We start from the raw sequence: 13,033 nt of genomic DNA on the forward strand, positions 1-13,033 counted from the left end.
TGACCGGGAGAAGTTTCCGAGTGAGAAAAACCAAGAGATTTTTGAGAAGCTGAACTTTATGAGAAAGATTTGGGCTGAGCATTTTGCTCTTTTAGATGAGCTTGATCCTGCCATTAGGGAAAATTTTGAGCGTCGGGGCTGGTTACCTTTGCTGGATGTTTCTGATCCTCCTCCTCCAGCTACCTTGATTAGAGAGTTCTTTTTGAACATCTCTATTTGCATTTATGATTCCAACACTTTAGTAAAGAGTTGGATACGAGACGTAGAGTACACCATTACTCCTAGGTAGTGGCTGATGCTCTAGGGGTACCATTGGTTCAGCACCCAGTCTACCTTTATGATGAGTCTCCTCTGTTAAATGATGTCATGTTTTACATCATTGGGTCTTCTATCCAGTGGGATTCTGATCCTAGGATCACCTCTGCTGAGCTATCTGAGTTGCATTATATCTTCTTTAGGATAGCTTGTCATTCGATATGGCCTATTTCTCATCTACACACCATTCCTCTCAAGCAATGTGTCTTTTTGTATGCTCTTGTCACTGACGCTCCTATCATTTTTCTCCATTTGTTTCTTCGTTCTTTGAACGAAGTTTATAGGAGTTCATCTTCTTCTTATGCTCTTGTTCATCCTATTTTTATTCATAGGATTTTGTTTTATCTTGATCTTGGTGGTTTCCCTTCCTCTGAGCCCGTTCATGTGATTTCTTTCATAGGTGCGTCTTTTCTTAGACAGAGGGCTGCTCATCTTCAAGCTGGCTATAAACACCCTAGGTCTGAGCCTTCTAGTAGTGCACCTCGTCCTTCTTCTTCTACAAGTCCTGTTGGTGAGGATGTTCCTGATCCTGTTGGTAATGCTGCTGCTGCTGATGTTCCTCCACCTCCTTCGGATGACTTTGATATTTGTCGTACCTTAGAGACTGTCATGACCATTCAGGCAGCTTATAGTCAGATTTTGGTGGACTTGCTTGACGAGATTCGTGCTCTGCGAGCCAACGTAGCACATCTTCGTTCATCCTCACCACCTCCTTTTGATGATGGCGTGTGATTGTCCTTTGTCATTCCGTCACAAAAAGGGGGAGTAGAGTTTTGACATTATAGAGGAGTTTTTGTAGTTAGGGGGAGAGTTTTTGTTTTTGTTTTTGTTTTTGTTTTTGTTTTTGTTTTTTTTTGTTTTTGTTTTTTTGTTTTTGTTTTTTTTGTTTTTTTTTGTTTTTGTTTTGAGGAGCTAGTAGAGATGTTAAATTGTATCTAGGTGCTTCACTTTGTATATCATTGTTTTCGGGCTATTCATGTTAGGGGGAGTAACTGTTTTTGGGTGTTACATTGTTTTTGATATACATGATTCTTGTTTCTTGTGATTCATTGCTTATTGATTTATATTTATGAGTTATTCATTGATATATGTCTTTATTATGTGTTGTGTGAATCATACAAGAATGTTATACCTGTTTATTTACTGTTTTCTGTCACACGTGCGTTTATACGTTTGAGTGTTTTAGGAATATACAAGTTGATTCAATTGAGCTGTTGTCTATACTTACAACTGATGGATAGTAGTTAGGATTGAATTTTAGTGTTTATGAGCATTATTTTTGTAAAGGGATTTTTACTTTGTAAACTTTGAGCTTTTAATTTGTGTTTTGTCACGGATTGCCAAAGGGGGAGTTTGTTAAGTTCTAAAGATTTAGGAATTTATGTATTTAAAACTCTAATGTGTAATGTTGGCAAACCATGATCAAAATATTATATTTAGTCTTGTTTAGGCTTGCTCAAAGTAGTGTCTTTCATGTAAAATTGGAATCGAGAGGCTGGAGATGCATTGGTGCATTTCGGCCTGGCTCGATCGATCAAATCTCGGACAGAATGCTTTTCTGCAGAATTTTCCAACTCAGCCCTAACTCATTAAACGTTTTGGGTTTTTTGTTTTTATCCTAGGTATAAAAGGCAAAACCCTAGCCACGTTTTTAGAGTTGCTCCTGTTGTATTATTGCTCATACTTTTCTGTTTTGTGTAAATCTCTTGTGAGATCTAGAGGAGCTTTCCTTTACACAAAGCTTAGGGTTTTCAAGGTAGAGATAGTATCAACATCTTGATGATCAACTCGATTGTTGCCATTGGAGGTTAAAGAATAACAAGCGTGGGTGCTTGTAGCTGATTGGAGAATCCAAAAAAAAAGGAGTCTGTGGATTCGGAGTTTGCACGTGGTCGTGTCAGTAAGTTCTACTGGTGGGTAGCATTAGAAAGTTAAGCGGAGAGCTTGTAAGTCCTTTTGTATGAACTTCGATTCTTTCACATAGTGGATTCAGGTTTACCTTGAGGATAGCTAGGTCAAATCCTTCACAGGTTTTTACCATGTGGTTTCCTAGGTGATCATATTATTGTGATAACCTAGATTTGCATAAATTGACTAAGTTAATCACTTGGCTAATTAACTAGGTTAATCTGGTTGGTTTAAAGGGTCTAAAACTGTTCAAAAAACCTTCTGGAATGGGATATGGAAGTTGAAAGTACCAAGTAAAATAAAACACTTCTTTTGGAAATTTGTTTCAAATTCTTTACCTACAAAATCCAACATTGTCAATAGGAAAATTCTGCAAGACCCGATGTGTCATATATGCTAATTAGCACCTGAGAACATGGTTCGTGCTCTCTAGGGTTGTGAAAGAATAAAACATATTTGGTCTCAAGATTTTGGCTGGGTGGATCGAATAGTAGCAATTGACATTTCTTTCAAGGACCTTGTTGAAAAAATTCGTGAGAAACCTCAGACTTTGGCACTCTTTGCTGTCACGGCCCGGGCAATTTGGCACCATAGAAACAAGTCTCGATTATAGGAAGACTCGATGCCACTGGACAAAATTGCTACTTATGCAAAAGGCTATATCCGTAATTTGAAGAGCTTGGAATGTAGTCATCCACGGACATAGAGCAAAGTTAGAAAAAATGGAGTCCTCCACCACTAAATTCTTACAAAACCAACTTTGATGGGGCTATGTTCAATAAGTCGAGTGAAGCGAGGATTGGTGTTGCTATTTCAATTATATTGCATGTTTTGAAGGTATTTTGGTCATTTTTGTTGGTTAGGGGGTATTTCAATCATTTTATAATTTTTAAGGACATTTGATCATTTTGGATTTTTTGACGTATTTATGTCATTTTAGATATTTGCATGATATTTTAGCTATTTTAGAGGTTTTCAAGATACTATTTTTGTTATTTTAAAAGTTCCAAGAAGAGTTTCGTCATTTTGAAGATTTTAGGGGGATATTTTAAAGGTTTTGAGAGTATTTTTGTTGTGTTGGAGAATTAGTTAGGGGCATTTCTATCTTCCTCTTCTTCCTTTTTTTTTTTTAAAAAAAAAAATTATATAATTTTGTTTTTGGTATTTAACCATTTTGGAGTTTTTATTTTGATCATTTTGAAGTCTTCAAATATTGATATTTTCGTCATTTAAAAGGATTTGAGAAGAGTTGGTTTTGAATTTTTGACGGGTTTCTATTCTCTTGAAGTAGACAATGCTTTACACTTCTTTATTGGTGTAAAAATTTTTTTGGATGTTAATGATTTTGGTTTGATCAAGTTTTTCAGCCACCCTAAACACTAAAAAATGAGGAAAATATTTTATAGCAAAAAAAAATGGAAAGGTGAATTTCACAATTCTATTTTATTTATTACTTTTCCTTAAGAAGCTGAACAAGTAAAATTAGAGGCAGAGCTTCTTCCCTCTCCTTCCCTTCCCCTACCTTTCCCTTTTCGTGACTTTTTTAATTAATTTTTTTTTAGGTGCAACTAAGGTTGGCTTATACAATTTGAGACTTAAGAAAAAAAAAATTAAATGAGTCCTTTTATATTTAAATAATATTTAGTTTATTAACCATCGATTTAGTCAATGTATTATATTATATATTTTTGTATAAAATTCATTATTTTTACTATTTAATATGACTAATACACTTGAGTGTTGCTAGAGATACAAACAAATGTGTCACCAAAAAAAAAAAAAAAAAATTCATTCAAACGTTCATTATATTGTTTAAGTGATAATAATTATATTCATGACACATTTGTTTGCAGGTTCTAGTACAACTTATAGTAGTTTTAGTATTTTTCATTCGCTTAATGGTGATTTGGTTGAATTTATATTAATATTTTTTTAGAATGTTAAAGTTAATACAAATTTATTATAAAAAATTTACAAACTGATGTGAAAAATTAATGCGATCTTGCGGTACTCCAACAAGGTAATAAATAAGTATTTGAATTATTTTTTGTGGTTGATGACAAACAATTTGCCCAAGGTGCAACCATGCATTGTAATGGAATACTATCTTTGACGCAAAAGGAAAGGTAAAGCACCAAACAAGCATATTCCAGAAATTGGCTGTTTTTTACTATTTCTTTTCTTCTATTCCCCCCCCCCCCCCCCCCTTTTGTGAGAAAAAATGGCTGTTTTTTTTTTTTTTTTTACTTTTTCTTTACTTATACTTTCATTGACCCCCTAATTATCGGAAAGTGAGGGTTTAAGAAGCTAGCTAATTAAATACCATCTCGATATTATGATTTGAATCATGAGAAAAATCTTTAAAAGATGTGTCAAAGAATGAGCTAATTTAATTTAGAAATGGTATGCTTAATTAAAAGATTTCCTCATAAAATAAAATTCTCTTTTCTCTTGTTTTAACAGCTATCTCGTATACAATTTTGGTTTGATATATAGGAGGTAGCTAGGTACGTACTTATTTACATGATGCCCCATTTGTCTTTTGTATACTTGTCTGGAAATTTGGACAAAATGGACGACAGTGGGAAAGAATATCAATGTAGAGGATCCAAAGCCTTACAAGAGAAAATACCCATGTTGATCTTGAGGGACAACTAATTTTTTGGAACTTCTGCATGAGTGGTGAATAGTTACACCACTAACACCTTTTGGTGGCCCCTTAATATTAAAGCAACTTGGTATCTTCACCACACAGGACACACGTCATAATATAGGAGACGTGTTCTTTTCATGGAGCGCTCCCTTGAATATTGTCCACTAATAATGTTGATTTTAAATTATTTATATATATAAGCCATTTAGCTAGTTTTTACCTTACTACTACTTGAACAAGTGTGACTCTAGCTAGGTTTTAGGGTTCACTTCACCAAAAATGAATGAAAAAAAGCCTTTTTTGATTGTGATTCTTGTACAAGCAATATATTGTGGCATGTTCTTGCTGTCCAAGGCTGCATTAGATGGTGGTATGAACAATTTCGTGTTTGTTTTTTATAGACAAGCTGCAGCAACTATTTTCTTAGCTCCTCTGACCGTATTCTTTGAACGGTATTAATAACAACAATAATATTATCCTTTTTTCTTTTCTTTTCTCCCTAAGTTTATTTGGTGATGAAAATGGTGAATGAATCTTGGTTATTTTATATTGGGCTCTAGGAAAAAGGCGCTGCCCCTATCATTGGTGACCTTCTGCAAGATCTTTCTTCTTTCTCTATTTGGGTATGTCCTATTTAATTTAATTTATTTCATTTTGCTTCAAAATTTTGCTCTTCATTATTTTGCAGTCACCTGCTAAGAATGAAAACTATTATTACATAACCACATATTGGTGGATAACCATGACTAAAACCTTAAAGAAAAGCTTTCATGCGTGGTCTTGTTCATTTTTTTTTTTTTTTTTCCAATTTCAGGATCGTTTTAAGCCTGGATATCTATGGCATAGCTATTGTTTATACGTCAGCAACATTGGCTGCAGCAATTACAAACTGCCTTCCAGTAATAACTTTCTTCTTGGCAGTATTACTCAGGTAGCGTTCTATTGTAACTTATTTTATAATTCATGTTTCTTTTTCTCCAAAACTATAATATGGCAACTTGTAGTTTAGTGGTATCGTCTACTGCCTCTCATGAAAAGAATCAAAATTTGATTCTTCTCATCTTCGTTGTTGTAAACATTGAATTATAAAGGAAAATATATATATAACATGGTATGTGGGCTGACAAATCTCATAAACGTACAAATATATTACAAGTTTTGAGTATAAGATAGCTCTGAAGTCTGTGTAGTAGTTCTAAATGTATGGAAGTTTTGTTTTGTTTTTTGTTTTTGTTCTAAGGGTACTTTGTGGGAAGGCACAAGATGATACGGCTACAAACCGTATTAGCTAGAGGGAAAAGATTTCTTCATGGAAATGGAAAGTGTTGGATTTGGATGGACATTTTTAAAAATATAATAAAATAATTCAACGATTCATAATAAAGTAAGAAACTCACAATCATATGAATTTTAAAAATAAACACATGATGTGCATAATAATAAAATTACTAATAGCTATTACTGATATGTGGATTGGTTGGTGTACAAATATCTTACTCTTCTTAAAGGCGTATTTTCTCACTAACATGTGAGAATATTCAACATACATCTAAACGATGCAGCGGTTTCACTAGCTCATCTCTCCAATGATACAAGTACAACAGTCAAACACATCTTCCCAATTCCCACAACACAACAATGCCCACTCTATAAAGCAAAAGCTCCACCAAAGAAACGCATATTTTCCCACGACATAACAATGCCCACTCTACATGTATCTCAATAATTCTAATCTATATATTCTTCACGGTTGGCATGTTTCCTTTATCTACAGTTAAAATATTTGTGAGTTACATGAAAACTTAATCACAAAATATTGGACAATAAATCACAAGATATTTTGTAACAATTATTTGTCTTAATGGGTTATATTATATTTCATAATAAATTTTGTAGTCATTATGAACATAGCCAAGAGCCTTGTGAGGGTTCAAATCCCCCGCTCCTGTATCTTATTTAGTGAAATAGTAACCTCTACTCTAGAGTCAATAGTGATCTTAAATTTGAATTGTTAAGAATTATTATTCACGCATAAATGTCTAGATATTGACATGAACTTTTTTTTAAGCTGGCATGCTTCAACCCTAAGTTTAATCTTGGTTTCATGAATGCTCCAAAGCATAATCTCAAATTCTTATACAGCTCCATTGCGACACTCGTATACGTAAAGTTTTCGTGGGTGGTTTTGTTATTCTAACATCCCACTCGTAAAAGTTACAAACTAGTTTTGCATGGATTGGTTGAGTTAGATATGCCTTGAAAGTGTCCGTAAAAATCTCATGGTGACAATTGGTTGAGTTGTCTCTTGATGTTTGTTGGAATTTTCTTGTGTCTTCTCAATTCTTGGAGAAATGACATAATAATCTAACCAACTTGTATATATTTCATTTATATGTCAACTTATAAAGTATATATGTGGATAGTACAATCAAGGCTCCAAACATATTGAATTTCCCAAATGAAAAAGGGGAATAGATAGGTATAATTTATCGTCTAATTAGATTTGTAGAGTGTTATAAAGCTCGATTCATAGCCAAAGGTTATATAGTAAAGACTAAAGAGTTGACTATGAAGAAATCTTTGCATCTATATCAAGAATGAGTTTTTTTGGGCTCTCATCTTTATCGCATCTTCTAAAAATGGTCTCTTTATCAAATGGATGTAAGCAATTGCATTTTTTAATGTTAATACTTAGGAGGAAGTTTACATGCATCCTCCCCTAGGATACTCTCATAAGCTCAATCAAGTTTGTAAACTTTGCCTTTCCTTTTGCAGTCTTAAACAAGCACCACAAGCTTGGTTTGAGAAGTTCTGACAAACTTTGAATCGTGTTTGTTATTTAGAGAGATTCCATGTTTAATTTTTCAAATTCCTCTCTTTATTTTTGTTGATGATATGATTATCATCAGAAAAGATATTTAGGGTATTCAACCCTTGAAACATCTTTATACCTAATTTACAATGAAAAGTTTGAGATTTCTCTGATATTTCTTGGGTATTTAAGTTTCTAGTTCACCTAAAGGCTACGAATTTTTGTAATCCAAGTATACCAATGACATCATTTGCCATGCACGTTTAGATCGCGGTAAAATGTCAAGCTTTGGCTAACAACTGGCGTTCCATTGTTGAATCCTACTTTTATTATTAAATTAGAACCAAAAAAAATTTATTATCTAAAATTTGTCGTGAAAATGTAATAAATATAACACTTCATTTTAACTAAACCTCAAAAATTCTTAACATAATAGAAAAATGTTTCTTTTATGTATAATGCTTGACATATGAATGAGATATATACAAAAAAAGTAAAAAAGTAAAAAAGAAGAAATAAAAGACAAAAAAGAATGATATCCGAAGTAAAAGTATTATTACTTCATTGTTCTCTTACAAAAATGGGTACAGTTGTATGGACACAGCTTATAGCCAGTATATATATTAGTGTATTAGACATGTTAAAATACAGACATATGTCCAAAATTAAACACGTATTTACATCCTACTTGTTCAATGTAATTGATGCATTATACATAAGCTCTCCTCTAATTATATAAAGCAAAATCTCTTATAAAAAGACAAACTAAAAGACAAGAAGAAAACTCTAAAACAATACTAACTATTTACCTAATTCTTCCTCATGCCTTTCTACTAACTTTTAGAGCATGCATTTAATAGGTGCGGAGTCTACATTTTTTTAGAACAAGATTTAAGTACAGTATTTAAGAGTAGTTCTTTAGATTCTCCTTTTAAGATTTTACCATATAAATTTTTTCTCATGAGATGAAAAAATATTTTTTTTAGTTAAGTAATTACATGCTTAAATCATAAGAGAAAAATCTAAAGTACTACACTTAAAGTATTGTACCTAAATTTTATTCTTTCTCTTCTCCCTGCTTGAATTAATTGCTCGCCGTGGCACACAAGAAAAACATCATGTGTGGGTCCCTTGAATTTTTGGAATATCTAGTGAGATGAATACCCCCCACATAATTGAACTTTGGAATTGCAACCCAAACTAGCAAAATTCTAAAACGTTATGGGCACCTCCACAAAATTGCAAGAGCGACAAAATTTATATTTATAGCAAAGATCTTCTATTTACAGGCGTATCATATCTAATAAGACATAGATAGAAAGTTCGTATATGCCACAACAGAGAAGCAAGGCCATATGTTATTCTATGATTTTATATTCAGATGTGTATTTTCTTTTTTCTCTTTTTAATGAATTTGATGCATATGTTCTTGGATTATAATGGAGCTTATTTTTTACATTGCAACCAAAATTAGTTGTGATGTCTCGACCAACCCCATTTTTGTCTATATTTCTCCTTGTATTAATATCAATTAATAAGATGAATGCTTGGAGCGCAAATGGGTGTGAAAACCACCCTATACAAATACAATATGACATAAACCAATTTGTCACAAATCTCTGTCCACTTCCGCTGATCATAGTCGAACATGGCTTTTGCATTTCAATTTTGTTTTTGGATGAACGCATTTAACGGATAGAAGAGGCCAGCTGCTTGATGCATGTAGAAGGAACTTTAGATGGTAAAAACAGCAAAAATGAAGCCAGATTTAGTGTATAATGCTAACAACCTTGTTGCTTAATTGACATTTCTTTAGCGTTTCTAACAGAGATATCCTATATTCAAATCCTTCTTCTATTAACAATTGAATTATCATAAAAATGAAAAACACGCTGAAATGGTTAAACAAAGGTTAAAATACTACAATTTAAGCCCCGCCATCCTCCTTGGTAGGGTACCAATATATTCTTTCACTTGCCGACTGTCAAATGGCAAAATTTACACCCTAATTTTTATGCATGTGATGCGCTAAGTTATCCACTTATCTTAACTAACACCATTAATACACATACACAGAAACTCCAAAATACTTTAGAGGATTTATTTATTTATTTATTTTTTTGAGAACTAGTTTACAGGATTTTTTTATTTTTTTTTGGAGAGAAAAAAGAAGGTGATTAAGTGAGAGAGTTTTAACTTAAGGTATCCGTTCCTGATGATAGTTTTATTATCAAACCAAAACACCAATCGGTTTTTGGTATAAGCAGGATTGAACTCTAGATCTTTTATTTAATTATCAAAAATTTTACCAGTTCAGTTAACTGGAATCCACAGTTTAGAGAAATTAAACACACGAGTATACAAAAAATATCTCCCAACCTTTATAATTTCCCACAATTAAAGTTCAAAGAAACCAAGATCTCTTGACGTAAGATACTCAGAGATCACTTGAAAAATTGTCATTCACAATTCTACAACACACATTGCTCAATTACAAAAGATTACATTGTTTTCCATTACACAACGCATACTCTCTATTTTTCCAATACAATTTGCTATTGACACCCCCAATTTATACTAAGTAAGACAACATAGTATATTGGAGGATGCTTTTCGTATTAGTAACAATGAGAATCTTATTTCTTATCCACAATAAGAATTTAAATCTGATTCATTAGCTATTTTATTAGTCAAGTTAGTTTCTCCAAGTCCAAGGCAAGCTTATGTTGTTTGCTTAGTATGTAGTAGAAGTCCACTTTAAATACACAGAAGAATCATTTAATGCAGAGCTTATGTTCTTTGATTAGTATATAGGAGTCCATTTCAAATATATAGATAATTCATTTAATGTGGAAAGCTATGATATAGGATGGAGGTGTTGGAATTAAGGACAATTGCGGGGGTTGCAAAGCTTGCAGGTATACTATTCTGCATAGCCGGTGCAGCGACCCTTGCCTTTTACAAGGGACCCCATTTGAAATTCTTGGGCCAACATCACCTCTTCGGTCACCCTAAACTCGAAGATCACCTTGTTCATCTTCCTTCGAACAAAGCGTGGATAAAGGGTTGCTTCCTCTTCCTTATTTCCAGCACCTTTTGGGGTCTATGGCTTGTTTTGCAGGTATGTAAATTCTTTGCTTCTTGTTTGAGGTGTAAATTTGCCTTGTTAGAATTTTATCGTGAAGCAAGAACAATGTCTTTCATGTAACCGATTCACATGATCTCGATGGGTAATATATGTCATACATGAAAGATGTTTAAGTTGTGGAAGACTCCTAGCATTGACAGTGTGTGATTGCGTAGATATATAAATTTCTACACACCCCAACACCCCCCCCCCCCCCCCCCCCCCAAGTAGTAGACTTATTCTTTTTTTTTTTTTTTGTTATGGATGCAGGCACCAGTTATGAAGAGCTACCCTCCAAAGCTTCTCTTCACTACTCTTCAGTGTTTTTTGAGCTCCATTCAGTCATTTGCCATTGCTATTGCTTTTGAAAGAGACCCTTATCAATGGAAGCTGGGTTGGAATGTCAGACTCCTAGCCGTAGCTTACTGTGTAAATCTCCACTACTACTTTTTTCAATCATTTCCCTATTTTGAGACCAAAGAGATTAAGGAAAACAAAACGGATGCGCGGAATAATAACATAGTTATTGTGCGATTTCAGACAACCAATAGCTCTATAAAACTTTCTTCTATATATACTTTCATTTCAGATAAATTAACTGAATTAATTGTAATTAATTTCAAATCATTTCACTAATTTATACATAATAAAGCTAACAAAACTAGTTGAATTTATTTTCTGGCAGGGAATTGTGGTGACTGGCTTGACATACTACTTGCAAGCATGGGTTATTGAGAAGAAAGGACCAGTTTTCCTTGCCATGTCTACACCATTGGCTCTGATCATGACAATGTTCTCTTCCGCAATTCTCTTAGGCGAGATCATTAGCTTGGGAAGGTAATCAATTCTTTACATATACCAAATCCTTGCCACAAAAATTGATGTCTAAGTGGGCAAATTAAGATCAAGTGCAATGCCCTACTGTGTGCAATTGCTTTCAATTGCTGAGATTGAGAGTTAAAAAAAAAAAGCAAATTTCATTTTTGAGTTTTCAATAAAAATGGTTAGAAATAGTGGTTGATAACTTGATATCTCTTCAACAATATAATAAATAGATATTTTAATTATTTTTTAAAATCTATATTAATTTTTTTTTTTATATTTCAATAGTAAAATTTATAATATCCCCAACATTTAATACTTATTTAATAATTTCTATTAATAGTGAATGACACTATTAATTTTATTATTACTTTCAGTTTCCATAGTTATATACGCTATCTTCTTGTATTTGTAGCCTTCTGGGTGGCCTCTTGTTGGTTGGAGGGCTATACAGTGTTTTGTGGGGGAAAATTAGAGAACAAAAAGGAAACGGTGGGAGTAGTTTAACAGTTGAAGGAGACAAAGAAAGTTCAGAACTAAAGGAAGAAGTGGCCTCTAAAAATCCACCACCTCTATTTGTGTAACTTATTGCCCAAGTCTTATAGTTTAGTTTAGTTTATGTTTTTTTTAGGGGGTTCTTGGCAATACAAAGTTGGTCAAGTTCCCATAGGTTTTTATCAAGATTGTTTCTATGTTTGTAAAATTGTAATGTTTTTTGTGTTTTTTCTTTTTTCAATTTTCTGAGCTATGCTTGTTTGTAATGCTGAATTAAAGCCTAACAAATTTAATAACGTAATATGTACATATGATTTTTAGGAAAATTATATAATACTTTAAGAGTATCATAGATATATATTACTCTTTCTTGCATGAATAGTTAGTTTCATCACAAATGATAACTTTAATAGTCTGTTTGGATTGAGGGGAAGTGAGGGAGAGTAGAGTAGAGTAAATTGGGTCTAAAATTAGTCTATTTTCACTCAACTCTACTATACTCTTTTTTACTCCCCCTCCTTATCCCTCAATCCAAATGGGTCCTAAGATGTCATTATCAACATGTATTTCAATTAGTTCCTTTCTATATTATACACTATGTTGATGCTCGTTTTGGAAGCCCAGTAGCAAGAAGACACCCAACAATATGGGCAGAGTAGAGTTAGTGAATTAATGGAAAAAAAAATCATTAAACTCAAATGACAGGAATAATAGATTATAGACCCATAAAGTAAATAAATGGGCCTTAAGGAAAGCAAATAGGCCTAAAGGAGCCCAGAGAGTGAAGTAGTAAACCCATAGGCATTATGAGATGTGGAAAGTGAGAATGGGCCACAGCAAACCCAAGGTAATGAAGCAAGAAAGTAAGGGGTTAGTGGAAAGCCCATGAGCCCCAAGGATG

General features: G+C 33.2%; 1 protein-coding gene across 1 annotated transcript; it reads left to right on the top strand.

Moving 5' to 3' along the window:
- The first annotated feature begins 5,036 nt into the window (after nucleotides 1-5,036).
- LOC111983212 (WAT1-related protein At5g64700) lies at nucleotides 5,037-12,507 on the top strand. The gene is made up of 7 exons (XM_024014883.2): nucleotides 5,037-5,328; nucleotides 5,437-5,499; nucleotides 5,691-5,807; nucleotides 10,557-10,809; nucleotides 11,086-11,244; nucleotides 11,501-11,652; nucleotides 12,053-12,507. The coding sequence occupies exons 1-7, from the start codon at nucleotides 5,156-5,158 to the stop codon at nucleotides 12,219-12,221; spliced, it is 1,086 nt and encodes a 361-aa protein (XP_023870651.1). The 5' UTR covers nucleotides 5,037-5,155; the 3' UTR covers nucleotides 12,222-12,507.
- Nucleotides 12,508-13,033: the final 526 nt, after the last annotated feature.

This window comes from Quercus suber, unplaced genomic scaffold (assembly GCF_002906115.3).
Source record: "Quercus suber isolate HL8 unplaced genomic scaffold, Cork oak 2.0 scaffold_195, whole genome shotgun sequence".
NCBI lineage: Eukaryota > Viridiplantae > Streptophyta > Magnoliopsida > Fagales > Fagaceae > Quercus > Quercus suber.